This window comes from Lactuca sativa, chromosome 7 (assembly GCF_002870075.4).
Source record: "Lactuca sativa cultivar Salinas chromosome 7, Lsat_Salinas_v11, whole genome shotgun sequence".
Lineage (NCBI taxonomy): Eukaryota > Viridiplantae > Streptophyta > Magnoliopsida > Asterales > Asteraceae > Lactuca > Lactuca sativa.
This window is the reverse complement of record NC_056629.2, coordinates 50,008,785-50,025,666: the sequence shown is the minus strand read 5'-3', so window position 1 is coordinate 50,025,666 and position 16,882 is coordinate 50,008,785. Positions and strand designations below refer to the sequence as shown.

Below are 16,882 nucleotides of genomic sequence, written 5' to 3'. Positions count from 1 at the left end.
CTAACCCACACTACTAAACCCGCTGAAGCATATCCTAGGTTCTCGAACTTACCCTGCCTTCAGCTGCTGAAGGATTCCCATTAATGTCAACTAGCTACCTCACGAATATAATCACATGCAACAGAGATCAGATAATCCTTCGAGTAAAAGGCTCGTTCATAGAACGGATGGACTCAAACGAGAGTTGCGCAATAGGACCAAGTCCATCACTTTGATATTATTCAACATGCCCAACATGTGACTTAACATATACACTCAGTAGTTGGTCTACATCACTAAGAGTCACACAAAGCACAAAGCAAGTAGCATTCAGGAAACAAAAAATCTAACCAACATACACTAATCAAGCCATTCAATCCACTAATCTGGAATCCATATTAGCATGCAATTCTAAAGCTCATATAATCAGGCATATAAAGGCATCTCTCCTATCATATAATACTAAGCGGATCCATAGCCATATTCTACCATGCAGTTCTCATAATCATATAATATATCATAATAATATGTATTGGTATTTTGGGAACCACTTACTTGAGCTCGGCCGATTGCACGCATCACACCCTATTCTTTGTTTAGAAAATTCTTTTTACTTATATGTATATTTTATAAAAAATTTCACCAAACCCTCAGTTTAAGTTCAGGTACACCCGAGAGTATGCCCAAATCCCTCAAACCAAGACTTTGATACCAACTTGTAACATCCCGAAAAAAACAAAGGTAAAAAGTTCATTTTTATTATAATCAAAACACTATTATAACTTTATCCAAACATTTAAAAGCATTTCAAAATAAAACAATTATCAGGGTTCATTCCCAAAGATCACATATTGCAGAAAACACGGGTGTATGCGCTGCGATCAAGTCGGACCCTTCCCTTTTGAACCGGAAGTACCTGAAACCATAAACCACAAACTGTAAGCACAAAGCTTAGTAAGTTCCCCAAATACCACATACCAAACATATCAAATGATCCATATATATTATACATAACCAATCAATCAATAAAAGTGTTATGTGCCAACCATAGTCTTGTCGCATCGTGGTCTTCTTGCTAGGTCGGGGACCAAAACCTTGGGTCTTACAGACAAGTGCCAAGAGCCACCTCCTGGTCTTCCATTCAAGCATCACAAAGACACCTAGCATACAATCTACAACTACTTAAATAATTATCTTCCAGAGTTAAAACCTTGGTCTTACATACAATTTGTCAGGAGCCACCTCTCGGTCTTTCATACAAAATATCATGGGTTACCCCCGGGTCTTCATACAATACATAAACCAGATGGGTCGTCATTGGTGCCTTCGACCCATAGAACAGTAGGGATACTCACCTTGAATGTAGAGGCTCACTAAAAGAAATCCCTAGTTGTTGCTCTAACGACCTCCCGAGCTATCAATACCAAAATAACACCCAATTAGCAATTGGGTTCCAAACTATGATCCATAATCCATACTTAGGGTAAAATGACCATTTTACCCCTGACCCAACATGAACCAAAACTTAGGCCCAGGCCTAAAATCAAAAGGCCCAAAACTATAAGATCCATAAGCCCACTAATGGCCCAATTTTCCAAATTGGGCCCAACCCACATGGGCCTTATCCTAAAGCCCAATAATTCCTTATTCAATAATAAATCTCATATGGCCCAAAGGCCCTAAGAACAAGTCCAAAGTGAAACAAACCCAAAACAAGCCTATGACCAAAAGCCCAACAAGCTCATTGACGAACCGAACGTGTTGCGTTCCTTGGTGGAGTGTAGGGCGTTCGTTGCCAGACCACGGATCGGGACCCCTTGCCTGAGCTTGTCGCACTCCCGATATGAACGCACGACGTTCCCGACCATTGACCAAAAATCACACCAAACGTCTTAATACCTTAAGTCCAACATCCAAATCCTTAAAATAGCTTCACATTAGTGACTTAATCCATAAAGTCGAAGGCTTTAATCCTTTGCATGGCTTAATGAAGCCCAACACCAAGGATGAACTCCAAAGGTCAAAATCACTTTAAAATGTCTTAAAACTTCTTAATACCTTAAGACTTCAATCCAAACTTCCAGATCTGATTTCAAGGGACTTCTTAAGTCATAAAGTTTCCAAGTGTATGACTTAGCATAACCCAATGGGACCCAAATCAAATCCCTAAGTCCCCAAACTTCATCAAATGACTACCAAATCATTCATGGAAGGTTTTTACCTATCAAGATCCAAACTTTATGACTTCATAACCTCAACAAGGACCAAATATGAAGCTCAAAGGTTATGGAATAACTTCTACTCACAAGAACCATCTCAAAGGGACCAAATTCATAACAAAATATCACTTAGCTAGATCTACATGAAAGATTTATCAAGGTTGAGACTTTATACCTTCAGAAGATAGATCTACGTGCACAAATCCTGGATCCAAAAGCTTCAAGTAAAGCAATTACTCTTCAAGAAGTACATTCTTCATCCTCAAGCACCAAAATACTCATAAATAACTTTGAAGCTCAAGAATCACTCAAATGGAGTCTAAGGTTTCGTTATTAAGGTTAGAGAGGATGGAGGCGGAAGGAAATGAGGGTTGGAGGCGAGTTAAGGTATTTAAATAGGGTCCAAGACCCTAAATTAGAGTTTTAATCTGGCCTAACGAACGCAGCGAGTTCCCTTGGGGAATGCAGGGCGTTCCCAAATGCATCCACATCTAAATTCCCGTGCACGCCATGCGTACCTCCCTTGTACGTCATGCGTACGCGGCTTGGTCCAAACCCTTCTAACTTCAAATGATCATAACTTTTGCATCCCTTATCCGTTTCGACGTTCTTTATATCCACATAAAGGTAACGAGAAACCCTACACTTCTATAAACTTTATTTAGTCTGAAAAACAACTAAAATTAAATCCAAAATTAATAAAAGGCCCAAACCAACACCTTTACCGATACCCTTGGGCTCCAAAACACAAAGCAAATACCCGTATCATCCAAACTACATCATCTACGAATACACGATAGATTTTTGTCAAGGATGCGTGGAATCAAATTATCAGAATCAATGTGTTAAAAAATATTGAAATTAGTAATCAGAAAACAAAAATTGAAATTGGAAATCAGAAGATTGCATAAAAAACCAGAATTAGTTTGTTATGAATTGATTTTTTTGTTACCGTTGATGAAATTAGATATGATTCATAGATTCATTTGATTGCGGTGGCGAGAGGCCTAATGTGATAACTATTCTAAAAGAATCGCACATTCTGTAGTCTTCTCTGTTGAGATTGTTTTGACTCAATTTCCTTTTATTTTCCGCTCAACGGTTATACACGACATATCAAACTTTTTTTCTATATTGACATAATAAAATGTATAAAAATAGAGCCTTAAAATTTGGAGACTTTGGACCATCTTCCAAGATGCCCCATGTATTGGCACAACCTTCGTCATCCAAGAAATTGAAACCATATGGACCACCCATATAACAAAAAAAAAAATTGACGACTAAACATGTGAGTTTGAAAAACCACAAGGACCATTTATGTAATTTACTCTAAAATATAAAGTAAGAAATGAAAATGATTCATGGTTGTGGAACTGACTCGATACCGCAGAGTAGTTTCACGGCGTGGTTCCCAAAAAAATCTATGTCCTCACCCCTTGAACACGATGGACCTGGGCACCTCCACCGCCGGACCTCCTCCGTCGAACAAGAGGAGAAATGTCTTTTCTCCCACAAAAATTCAAGCCCTCAGTGACGACATTATTTGTGCGGTTTTCTCGTTCCTTGATCTCGTCCATCTAATTCGCTGCACGGCCGTCTGCAAGTCATGGTAAGCTAACCCCCCTGTTCAGATCCAGCTCACAAGAAGCGATACAATATCCGCAAAAAAAGTTGTTCATTAATAGAAAACGCATCTTTATTTGCTTTCAATTTCAAGGGTTTGGTTTTCATATAGGGAAGAGTCTGAGAGCGTGGTTTGAATTTTATGTTAAATTTGACTGTAATAGCTGAAGTTGCTAATATCATGAACTTTATCACTCAGAAAAAGTCAAAACCATTATCAATCATCCTCTGGAAATTTTATGCCAAGATGCCCCCTTTTGTCCATGTCGATGGTAATGGTTTTGGTAGGCTCTTCAATTTCTTTTGAATGATATTTCATGCATTCTCAGATTGCCAGTAGTTCTTGTTTAGCTAGTGTGTATTGGTAGCTAGCAGATTCTTTGAGTAGTAAATTTTGTTAGATGATGAGGAATGTTGGCATCAAAATCCATATCAATGTTCCGTTTTGAAGAATATGCAATCGACACAAGTTAATTATGAAAGTTTTTGTGTAATACATTCTTCTTGCCAAGATGCTATTAACAAGCATCTTTTCGTTTTTCATAACTTTAAGAATAAGTGTTATTGATTACATGAAACTACTATTATCATAAAGGAGAAAATGCACCCTCATGTTTCATAAATTTAAAATCAAGTCTTGTTTTTAATTACTTGAAACTTCATCTTCACCTTGCTTTCTTCTTGTATCATTGATTGAAGGAGACAAGTCATTGATAAATCAAAGCTACTCCAAACCTTGTGTTACAAGCAAAGAGGGATTTTTGGTGGAGATTTTGACATATCTACCCCTTCAGAAGGAATTTGGAGAAGACTTCAGGCCTTAGCTATTAGTCAACATCAGTCTTCTTTACGTGCAGGTTCTGTTGATATTTATCAATGGAGAGGTCATTCTGATGGGTAATAAAGTCAATTAACCAATGTATCTTAATTTTTTCACTGTTCATATGTTTTTCAATGCATTATCTTTCTTTCTATCATGGTTTATTATTCTCAAGACATTTGGTTATTTATGTTACATTTTGCTTCTTTATAGGATTGACAAATGCAAAATGAAGGTGGGACTACTCCTCACTGGTGGAAGTGGTAAGGTATTTAATTTCTGCATCATTTTTCTTTCATATTATTTTCATATTACATTATGTTAAGGAAATGCATTCCTTTTTTTATAAACATCAGTATTTCAACATTTGCTAGGTGATGCGCCTATGGTCTGTAGAAAGATACAAATGTCTGGCTGAGTATGATCTTCCACATACAGGTTCTTTAATCGACTTTGATTTTGATGAGAGCAAGGTACTTCTGTTCTGTTTACATTCCTATTTCTTGCACTTAGCCATAAAATTAAATTTACAATCTTTATTAATGATCCTAATGTATATCATTCTTCACATATTCTAACCATGTTAATTTTTTTAAAGGTTGTTGGATTAGTTGGGAGTAACATATGTCTATGGAGGCGCAAAGAGAAGAAAAATATATTTTCTTCACAAGGTGTTCAATTTCCTAGAGGTTCTTGCATGTGGTAGGTTGTTTTCTCATCAAGGCATCATACTTTGAAAAATCTACCCAATTATTGCTATAATTGGGTAGATTTTTCAAAGTACAATGTAGTAATAAGTAAAAATGAAAGTAGAATGCTATAATAATTTATAAACAAATCAATCAAAGTACATTGCTATATGCAGCTATGTAGATCCAGAAGCTATTGTTGGATGTGAGGATGGAAGAGCTCGTGTATTTGATATGTATGGAAGAAAATGGGCTAGAATCATAAAGTATGACAAGTAAATAATAATAATTACATTTATTTGTTACACGCCTTTTATTGTAATTATTATAAATAAAAAATATTGTAGGATGCATGATGGACCTATTACATGCTTATCTTTGAATGATGACCATTTGCTTATTGGTGGCTCCTCTTTTGGGCGTATATCTTTATCAGATCTTTCATCTGATCAACAAGTGGGAACACTCAAGACAAATGATTCTGCAGGTTGGTTGTGGGCCCCGTTTTTAATATATATATATATATATATATATATATATATATATATATATATATATATATATATATATATATATATATATTTTCGATGTTTAAAAACATTTGAGAAAATTACAACACAATTGGGGAAAATGTATCAACACCTATATATTAAGTCAATTATTTGACTTTATGTAACAGATTTAAGCACTTTGTGTTACAACTCAAGTTCAAATATATTATTTGTTGGATCAAGAGCAGGGAGAGCATCTTCGTGGGACCTACGGTATGATGATGCTTTGTGTGTATTGTCAATATGATATGATCACTAAAAGTTGCATATACATTAAAAATTTAACAATATCATTTTATAATGCAAAACCTCATCAAATAATCGTGTTTTAATTTCGAAATGAATAAAATATTGTGATTTTTAGGATGATGAAACGATTGTGGGAGGTGAGAGTGAGTCCAAATGTCCTAACTTCAATCCAACACATGCGTGATGACACATCGATATTAGCAATTGGAGGAATAGATGGTGTTTTACGCCTTGTGGACCCACAAAAAGGCGACATTTTGTCAAGTTGTATAATGGATGAAAGTAGTAGAAAGTTATATAGATCACAAAATCATCAATCAAAGGTTACAAGAAAAAAAGGAATAAGAGTTTTGGAAGATACAAGGATCGATTTAATGCCAAGAACTTCCCGACCTTCAATCAATTGTTTGGCTGTTGGGATGCAAAAAGTTGTCACTACACATGCCGATGGGTACATTAGGGTTTGGAGATTTGGTAAATGAGAAGTGAAATGGTTCATTGATGTTTTTATATTTTGAGAAGATCTTAATTAGCTTGAATTGTAGTAGAGTATTTGTTACATTTATGATTATTACTAAATCTAGACGATTATAGATATAATGAGTGTGGATCGTAATAGGTTATAGTTTGTTGCAAATGTGATTAATGGATTTGAAGTTTATTAATCAAATAAAAGGATATGATTCTAGGGTTTGTATGCAAATTGGGGATAATATTTAAATGTGTGTATTGATAGATTTGTTTTATTCATGATGACTAGTTAATTATCTATACATGTCATCTTTGAAAGTAAGTTTTTTCTTTAGCCAAGAGTTTCAACAAAATGTGATATGAAGTTGAGTTATAGGGATGGATCATCATAAAATGTGAATGTCTTGTGAAAAAGGATGATGATTCTATGAATACGGGTGCTTGACATTTAATGGAGTATGTATACAAATTGTGAAGCTTATGAGCTAAAAGTTGGTAAATAATTGTTAATTGGTGAAATCATCATCAATAGGTGTAGTTTATGTGAAAAGAATTATAATTTCATGGATTGTGACACTTGTATGGGATACATGAAAATTGCAACCGATTTTTGAATTCATGTTGTATTCATAAGGTTAGTTATGTGATTACAATTTACAAGTGTACATGTTTTATCATGCTAAACATCAAACTGATGTTTATGCAGGTTGTCAACCATGTTATGTAAATATGGTTGATCGGAATTTTGATTGGAATTTACACGTGGATGTGTAAATCATAGTAAGGTTAAAAATGATGGTAAAAGTGAAAAAATGTATAATAATTACGTATAGGATATGTAAGTTATATGCAATGCATAACATGGTATCTAAGTAAAGTAAAACCCAACTAGGATAAAATATTTAAGTATTAAAATATCATTGTAAATAACTGAATTATATTAAACTATCGTAATTGGTATAAGTATGTATGACTAAGCCAAAGAAAATTTTGATAGCTTACTATCGTAATTGGTATAAGTCTGCATGACTAAGCCTAAGGTAATATTGATAGGCTTATGATATGTAAATGCCACTTATGAATGGTAAATGGTATTTGATAAAAGCTTTTTATCAAATAAAAATTAGTGACTAATAATGGACATTAACTGACATGTTAGCAAATTAATAAGTTATATGAACGGGGTTTAATAAAACATTTAAGTTACATAAGTGATAACTTAGTCAGTTTAAAAAAAAAGTTTTTTTTTGAAAATGTTAGTTATTTGATAAAAAAACTTTATCAAATAAAAATTAGTGAAAAAACAATTTATCAAAAGTAAAAACTTTTAAGAAATGAACCATCCAAGATATTCCAAGTATGTCGCATTAAAATTTATAATCAAGTATCTTCCATCTAAAATAACAAATAAAAATCATAGCGGCTACCATTCCGTTAATTGTTTCACATAAAATGGACATTAACTATTCATTATTATTCATTAGGGAAAATGACTTATGAGAGTAAACAATTGTCGATTTTATTCACATTTGGTCACTTTTTTTTTGTACGCAATATACCATTGAACTTGTTGTTTGTGTTCATCATAACCTTTTTGACAGACTATCACAGGTGATAGACAGTTAAAAGGATTATGATGAACACAAACAAGTTCGATGATATATTATATAAAAAAAAGTACTAAATGCAAACAAAATCAAAAGTTGATTACCCTCCTTAGTCATTTTCAACAAAATGTGATATGAAGTTGAGTTATATGGATGGATTATCATAAAATGTGAATGTCTTGTGAAAAAGGATTATGATTCCATGAATACGGGTGCTTGACATTTAATGGAGTATGTATACAAATTGTGAAGCTTATGAGCTAAAAGTTGGTAAATAATTGTTAATTGGTGAAATCATCATCAATAGGTGTAGTTTATGTGAAAAGAATTATAATTTCATGGATTGTGACACTTGTATGGGATACATGAAAATTGCAACCGATTTTTGAATTCATGTTGTATTCATAAGGTTAGTTATGTGATTACAATTTACAAGTGTACATGTTTTATCATGCTAAACATCAAACTGATGTTTATGCAGGTTGTCAACCATGTTATGTAAATATGGTTGATCGGAATTTTGATTGGAATTTACACGTGGATGTGTAAATCATAGTAAGGTTAAAAATGATGGTAAAAGTGAAAAAATGTATAATAATTACGTATAGGACATGTAAGTTATATGCAATGCATAACATGGTATCTAAGTAAAGTAAAACCCAACTAGGATAAAATATTTAAGTATTAAAATATCATTGTAAATAACTGAATTATATTAAACTATCGTAATTGGTATAAGTATGTATGACTAAGCCAAAGAAAATTTTGATAGCTTACTATCGTAATTGGTATAAGTCTGCATGACTAAGCCTAAGGTAATATTGATAGGCTTATGATATGTAAATGCCACTTATGAATGGTAAATGGTATTTGATAAAAGCTTTTTATCAAATAAAAATTAGTGACTAATAATGGACATTAACTGACATGTTAGCAAATTAATAAGTTATATGAACGGGGTTTAATAAAACATTTAAGTTACATAAGTGATAACTTAGTCAGTTTAAAAAAAAAGTTTTTTTTTGAAAATGTTAGTTATTTGATAAAAAAACTTTATCAAATAAAAATTAGTGAAAAAACAATTTATCAAAAGTAAAAACTTTTAAGAAATGAACCATCCAAGATATTCCAAGTATGTCGCATTAAAATTTATAATCAAGTATCTTCCATCTAAAATAACAAATAAAAATCATAGCGGCTACCATTCCGTTAATTGTTTCACATAAAATGGACATTAACTATTCATTATTATTCATTAGGGAAAATGACTTATGAGAGTAAACAATTGTCGATTTTATTCACATTTGGTCACTTTTTTTTTTGTACGCAATATACCATTGAACTTGTTGTTTGTGTTCATCATAACCTTTTTGACAGACTATCACAGGTGATAGACAGTTAAAAGGATTATGATGAACACAAACAAGTTCGATGATATATTATATAAAAAAAAGTACTAAATGCAAACAAAATCAAAAGTTGATTACCCTCCTTAGTCATTTTCAACAAAATGTGATATGAAGTTGAGTTATATGGATGGATTATCATAAAATGTGAATGTCTTGTGAAAAAGGATTATGATTCCATGAATACGGGTGCTTGACATTTAATGGAGTATGTATACAAATTGTGAAGCTTATGAGCTAAAAGTTGGTAAATAATTGTTAATTGGTGAAATCATAATCAATAGGTGGAGTTTATGTGAAAAGAATTATAATTTCATGGATTGTGACACTTGTATGGGATACATAAAAATTGCAACCGATTTTTGAATTCATGTTGTATTCTTAATGTTATTTATGTGATTACAAGGTTACATGTTTTATAATGCTAAACATCAAACTAATGTTTATGCAGGTTGTCAACCATGTTATGTAAATATGGTTGATTGGAATTTACACGTGGATGTGTAAATATCATTATACTAGCATGGCTCATAGTGAGGATTATGATGAACACAAACAACAAGTTCGATTATATATTGCATACAAAAAAAGACCAAATGTAAGCAAAATCAAAAGTTGATTACCCTTCTTAGTCATTTTCCCAAATATTACAAATGAGCTGAAAAATATGAATCGGAAATCAATGAGATAGTATATGTCAAGGCCAATTACATGTTTGGGGGAATAAATAGGTTCTCCAACTATTATTGACAAAATCGTTCAACAAGTGTAAATCGAAGTACAAGTAACTGTAATAAAAATATTAAATAAGTTTTGATGGTTAGTTCTTCTCGTATGGATGTAAAGTCGACGAACGTATATAACATCAACATCAAATGCTAAAGTTAAAGTTGATAATCTTAATCAAAATGACAACTCTTGTCAAATTATTTCTAATGATTTCAGGAAGGACATTTATAGAGTTCTTTTAGAATGACGAGGATGGTGAATACAAATATTTATCAATGAACGAAACTATACATATATATTTTACTTTTTTTTAAATATTCTAGTAGGTCTAAAGATGGATGTACTTGAGATATCTAAGGAGTATGAGTGGACCCTTTCTATTGATAACGATGATATGAGGAAAAAAGAACAATGAGTATAATGTAAAAACTGATGCCTGTTCACTATACAAAAATGTTTTCTTTAGTAAAATAAAATAAAATCTTATTTTTGGGAAAATAGGGAAAATGACTAAGAAGGGTAACCAACTGTTGATTTTGTTCAAGTTTAGTCATTTTTTTGTACGCAATATACCATCGAACTTGTTGTTTGTGTTCACCATAACTCTTTTGACTGGCTATCACATGTGATAGCCGGTCAAAAGTGTTATGTCGAACACAAACAAAATAAACAGTTGGTTACCCTCATAGTCATTTTGTCCGAAAAAAATAACATAGGGATAGTCAAAACTAAAAAAATAATACAAAAATAGATGGGACGAGAAGATAACACATAAATAACCTAAACGAAAAAAATAAGGCAATAATAATACGAATGAAAAAATAATATACGGATAGTCTAAATGGAAAAATAACATAGACATAGACCGATCAAAAAGAATAACACATACATAGTTGTATTTTTTTTTATTAAACAATAGATAGGACATCATTGTTCGTAAAAATAAATATACAACTCTAAACAAAACACAAATAATTAAAAATAAAATGACATAACTAACTAAATTATAATAATTTTAAGTAATAATAATAGATAAAAAACAAAAAACAAAGAAAATGACAAAAAAAAGAACATCAAATCAAAATAAGTGGAATCAAATAAGAGGAGTTTGTATTTAAGTAAAATCAAAAGGTATTAAAACAACACCCTAATATCTAGCTAATGTATGTTTTCTTCCTTTTAAAATATGATAATATCGATCCAATTAAAATAATTAAAAATAATCATACCCTATTTTGTTTTTTGTTTTTACACGTTAAAACTAACCATAATCATGATTTTAAACCACAATAAGCAATATCTTGCTGTAGTATAAACATACCAAACAAGATAACAGCTTATTAAGATTGAGCGTTGTAGACAACAGCGATAGCCGTTTTGTCAACATGGACGGCCAGAAACGCCGTGGTAACGGGGAACACCGCCCCTTTCGCTGTTATGTTATGCTCCGTGCATGGTGGAGGTAACGAGATGCAACAGACATTTCTTCTATATCACGTTTAATTAACACTATGAAATCAATCTGACTACAACACTTGTACTCATACTACTCCTTATTTTTTCACATTTGGACGCACTTATAAATGAAACTTATTTTTTCAAATACATCACTATGGAAAACAAATTAATAAAACTAGAAACAGATTAAAATAAAGATGTTATGCTAACTAAATTAAAATGTATATTAAATCCTTAAAAAAGTTCTAATTAAATTAATGTTGCTAAACTTTATCCATCCCAACTACCATCGCTTAGCAATACTCCATCGTAAATGACGGAGTATTATATAGTTTAAAGTTAAGGAATTATATTAATGAGCAAGTGTATATATAACAGCATGCAGACGATGGAAGTGATGGTGTAAACACATCAATCAAAGAAGCCATGGATCATCATTCATTTGTACAGACCAAAATCTAGAAACCTGTTCTTCCTTACGGCTCTAACACATGATTACATTGGGAAAAGTTTTACTTCAGCTACTTCTAGTTCATCTTCTAGTGTCAGCAAACTTAATGGAACCCTAAAAGTACCCTGAGAAAGTCGTACGTATTCTACTAGCTAGTAAACAGTAAGCAAATTTAGAGTTTTTCAGACCTACCAACTTTCTACACTTCCAATGGCGTGCATCTTCATTGTGGAAGACGGCATGCTCCCGTCTCTGGGAGGATCAAACCACACCGGCAGGTATTCCGATGACGGACTTTGTAACTGCATTCTTTCGAAGTTCCTCACAAGTGCATCCTTCCCCTATCATTCATCAATCATTCTAATTATATATACATATATAGATATAGATATACATACACCTTTTATGATAATAAAACCCATAGAGAGTTAAGGCATATATAGATATATACCTGGATTTTGGCACGAGCAACATCGGCAATCTTTTTGCTTTGAAACAAATCCCATCCTTTACCTTTAATCGACTTCTGAAACCTCCAAGCAGCATCCGGCGTAGTGAAGTTTACGAAAGCATATCCAGCGTTTAAACGATATCTGCATCAAGATTTAAAACTCCATTAACGTGATATTTATATGATCATATTAGGATTGAAAGAGTTAAAAGCTAGCTACCATATATAATACGTACTTGAAATCAACAGGAAGATATACGAAATCGAAGGCTGATCGAACCACGTTTTCGTCCTTCTTGTTTTCTTGCTTGCAATGATCCTCCAGCAACTTCACTAATAGTTCCCTACTGTTTCCGGATTCATAAGTAAACAAAGAAAGTTCATGTGTATCAGTACCAGTATAACAATGGAGGTGGGAGAGATGGTAGAGGAGATAAGATTACGTACGTGTAGTTGTTTGGGATGTTTCGAATCATGATGGAAGTGGAATTTTCATCAGGATCTAAAGGTGTGACTTCTCGATAAACCCCTTTTCTCACCCACAACGGTCTACCACCGTCTCTGCGACCATCATCGCCGCCAATGACACGTCCTGCCGATACAAATCTCCGTCCAGGAGTACCTCTACCTCCTCGAATCCTCGGCCCCTTAGGGACTGGAGTAAGTGAATTCGAAAATCTAAAAGAACTTTTCCCAAGCCAGGTCGGAGGCGATGGTGATTGGTGCGGAGGCAGCGATGGCGATGGCGGTGGGGGAACACCAGATGAAGGTTTAAAATGACGGGATCTTGAAGGGTAAAACGGCAATGCATCAGGATTCAATCGACGTGTACCCTCCATTACTTTTGTTAATTTCTTTACTAGTACAGCTGCTAACAAAATCCAAGGGAGAAAAGGGTCGGGGGAGAAGCTGAGAAGGTGATGATCAATTATGCGAATGGCAAGTGGTGGCGGTATTGGTGGCGCGTGAGGAGGTAAGGGGGTAAGACTCAGAGTAATGATTGTGTGCATTAAATGCATGGATTCGAAAAGAGATTGTGGGCGACGAATGTTTGCCCTGAACACTCTTGAACTTCCCTTTAGTGTTACAGTCGGTTGTCCTTTTTTGCTAATAATATTAATGGGGTAATTTGCTATCTTTGATCTTTTATAAATTATAAATTCAGTAGTTGTTTTTCTCGGTAAAAAATTAAATTAACCAAGAATTATAATAAGAACATCTTTAGGGCGGAGCTAAAATTTTAGATTAATGGGGCTAATATATATATATATATATATATATATATATATATATATATATATAAACCATTTGAATGAGATATCCGTTTAGACTTTACGTGAGTTTATAGTCATATTATAAAAAAATTGTAATAAGGAAAGTAATAATATACATTGCAATGTTACTTGTTTAGTTATATGTTTGATGTTTTCTGAAAAAGTTAAATAATAAATAATGAATAATGTATAATAAAACATTAATATCCACTAACATTAAATAATAAATAATGAATAATGTATAATAAAACATTAATATCCACTAACATTAATTACAATTAAATGCATATCAAAGGAGATGAAGTATAATTGACTGTGGGCTTTAACTATAATACACTAATACCAATGGAGTTAGGGGGCAAAACACCCACTAGCCCCCCTACTGGCTCCGCCCCTGGACATCTTAATATATATGTTACTGTGGTGTTTATATCTTATATAACCTAATCTTTTGTTGAATATTGTTGAAATGGTAGTATTTTAAGGCTACATGACATGTGTAATTAAGTGTTATTTGCCAAAAATAGCATGCACTAAGGGTCGTTTTATGCATGTTGTTCAATTAGGAATAACTTTTCAGCTGGGGTTACATCTTATGTTGGTATGTTTATGACAATGTTTGATCTTCTGGTTGTCATTGTAACCGGTCGTTTTTGGGTCCCACCAATACCACTACAACTTGTACTAACAATAAGATAAGGACTAAATGATAATAGGCATACAAAAAAAAAAGCTTCAAGAATCAGGCCCGACTCTAAGCAGGACAATAGGTACGACCACACAGGCCTTGGAAAAATAGGGCTCAAGTGTTAATCAAATTATATAACAAATAAATAAATATATGAGTGTATTCAAAGTTTTACATATAATTTCAATATCCCAAATGGTTTAAGCGTGTCTTTTGTTTAGAGTCAATGTTTAGTGTCAGCGTTACTATTGTTATAGCATTTTTACGTTTTTTAAGTCAAGTTATAGTTAAGCGATTACTTTATTCTATATATTTCACAATCAACATTTCCTTGCAATCAACCTTTATTCGAAACTTCAGCTTTCGATCCCAAGACTACCACAAATCAACAAGTTAGTCACTTTCGTTTTTCGACTGATCGACTCAAATAAACATCAATTGAAATTGAGACTGCAAACTCTCGATTTGAAATGACTCTTGACTTATAAGCAAACAACAATAAAAAATTTAATAAAAATCACTTTCGACTCAAGCTCAGTTTCGTTCCTCATTGTGAATCATTCATCAAATTTAGACTCAAAATCAAAATCAATCTTCAAAGTCAAATTTCAATCTTTCGACTGGTAAACTCGATTTCAACTACTTCATGATCGAAGCTTTGAGCTTTCTTTTATCACCAATCAAAATCACTTTCGATTTTTCAAATTATCGACTTTCGATTTTTCCTTAAACCTTGATTTTTGATTCTCAGCAACGAGTTTCAATTCACAATAAATTTCGATTCCCTTGACTTAGATGAACGAAGAACATAGCAGTGATGCCAAAGTCAATAACCAAAATCGAGATCCAAAATTGATACTCAAGCACCATTATTCACCACTCAAACCCTTCGTTATCATCCTCTAAAAATAGACCAACGCTATTTCCTGCTTCACAATTGACTGACCACTAACACGAGATTGAATCGAACTATCAGGAATGAAAATGAATCTAGAATTACAAGTCGAGTTCCTTCTTCTATTTCGTCATTGATCACAAATCGAAAATGAAAACCAAAAACAAAATCGAATATCCAACATTGAAATCTACTCAATCCGAATTCTTCTTCTCGTTGCGATAACAGTCAACTCTTCAATTGTAATCACAAAAACCCTTCGATAACAGTGAACGAAGCAAAGATTTTGGGCTAAAAAATTAAGTGATGAACAGTAAGAATTTGAAGTAATGAGATCAAATATTATGGATCAAAAGAATAGAAAGTTTGATTGGGCTCAAAAAACTGAAAGAAAATGAGTTTGGGCTTGAAAAATTGAATCAAACGAATAAAAAATTTGATCTGTTTCGAATTTTGATCAAACATGGATCGTTCATCTTCGGATCTTCAAAAACAAGGTATCAATATCAACAATATCTTTTTGGAATCCATTTGAAAATTTGAGAAGCCTCCTTGAAGATTCTTTTTCCGTTTGCAATACATGAATCGAACATTGAAGATCTAGGTTCCTTGGTTGGAATCGGAAAATTTCCAAATTCCACATTGTACCATCCATGATGCACATTGTACCATCCATGAAACTTCTTCTCATTTCTCCAAGATCTAACTTTATCTTCATGTTGGATTCGAGAATCTTCAACAATTTTAGCTTTGGAATTCGATACCATAACAACATTTGATGATTGTTGCTTAGGAATCCAAATTTTTCTTCGCTGATTTCGACATCAAACCAACATTTGATGGATTTTGCTTAGAAAACCAAATTTTCTTGGTTTTACTTTTTTTTTTCTTCTTCTTTTTCCACTTTTTGGATCTAGAATTTTTTAATCCAAAAACAACATCATTCTTGACAGCTTCAACTTTGCAAACTTTGCAATTTTGAATCATATCCTTTGGAGTTTGATACATTTGAACATCTTGGATTGAAGACTTTCTATATGACACCATTTCTTTAAATGAATCACAAGAACACAAACAATCATTGGTTTGAACTCCAATTGAACAAAAAACTTTCACAAATTCATGAGAATCGTATTGGATTCCCTTGTCTTGAACATCATGAACATGATGAACTTCTTCAAGAAAATCTTCAAAAAATTCAAGAGCATGAAGATCACTTGGATCTTCAATTAGAAAAACGTATTGCTTTCTAAACAATTCTTTTTCTCTTCGCTCATTTTTATTTTCATCCCAAACGAACTTATCCATCGTTATTTAAA

The 16,882-nt window shown here is 32.9% G+C and overlaps 2 protein-coding genes across 2 annotated transcripts; one reads left to right on the top strand and one right to left on the bottom strand.

Annotated features, from left to right (window-relative positions):
• Window positions 1–3,558: 3,558 nt before the first annotated feature.
• LOC111904993 (F-box/WD-40 repeat-containing protein At3g52030) lies at window positions 3,559–6,836 on the top strand. The gene is made up of 9 exons (XM_023900680.3): window positions 3,559–3,810; window positions 4,524–4,721; window positions 4,858–4,912; window positions 5,019–5,117; window positions 5,243–5,346; window positions 5,510–5,599; window positions 5,681–5,820; window positions 6,013–6,097; window positions 6,249–6,836. The coding sequence occupies exons 1-9, from the start codon at window positions 3,563–3,565 to the stop codon at window positions 6,613–6,615; spliced, it is 1,386 nt and encodes a 461-aa protein (XP_023756448.2). The 5' UTR covers window positions 3,559–3,562; the 3' UTR covers window positions 6,616–6,836.
• Window positions 6,837–12,219: 5,383 nt separating this feature from the next.
• Window positions 12,220–13,926, bottom strand: LOC111905841 (protein terminal ear1). Its single transcript, XM_042896409.2, has 4 exons — window positions 13,154–13,926; window positions 12,943–13,053; window positions 12,707–12,848; window positions 12,220–12,596 (listed from the first exon to the last, which is right to left on the bottom strand). Exons 1-4 carry the CDS (start codon window positions 13,723–13,725, stop codon window positions 12,444–12,446), a joined length of 978 nt encoding a protein of 325 aa, XP_042752343.1. The 5' UTR covers window positions 13,726–13,926; the 3' UTR covers window positions 12,220–12,443.
• Between the last annotated feature and the right edge of the window lie 2,956 nt (window positions 13,927–16,882).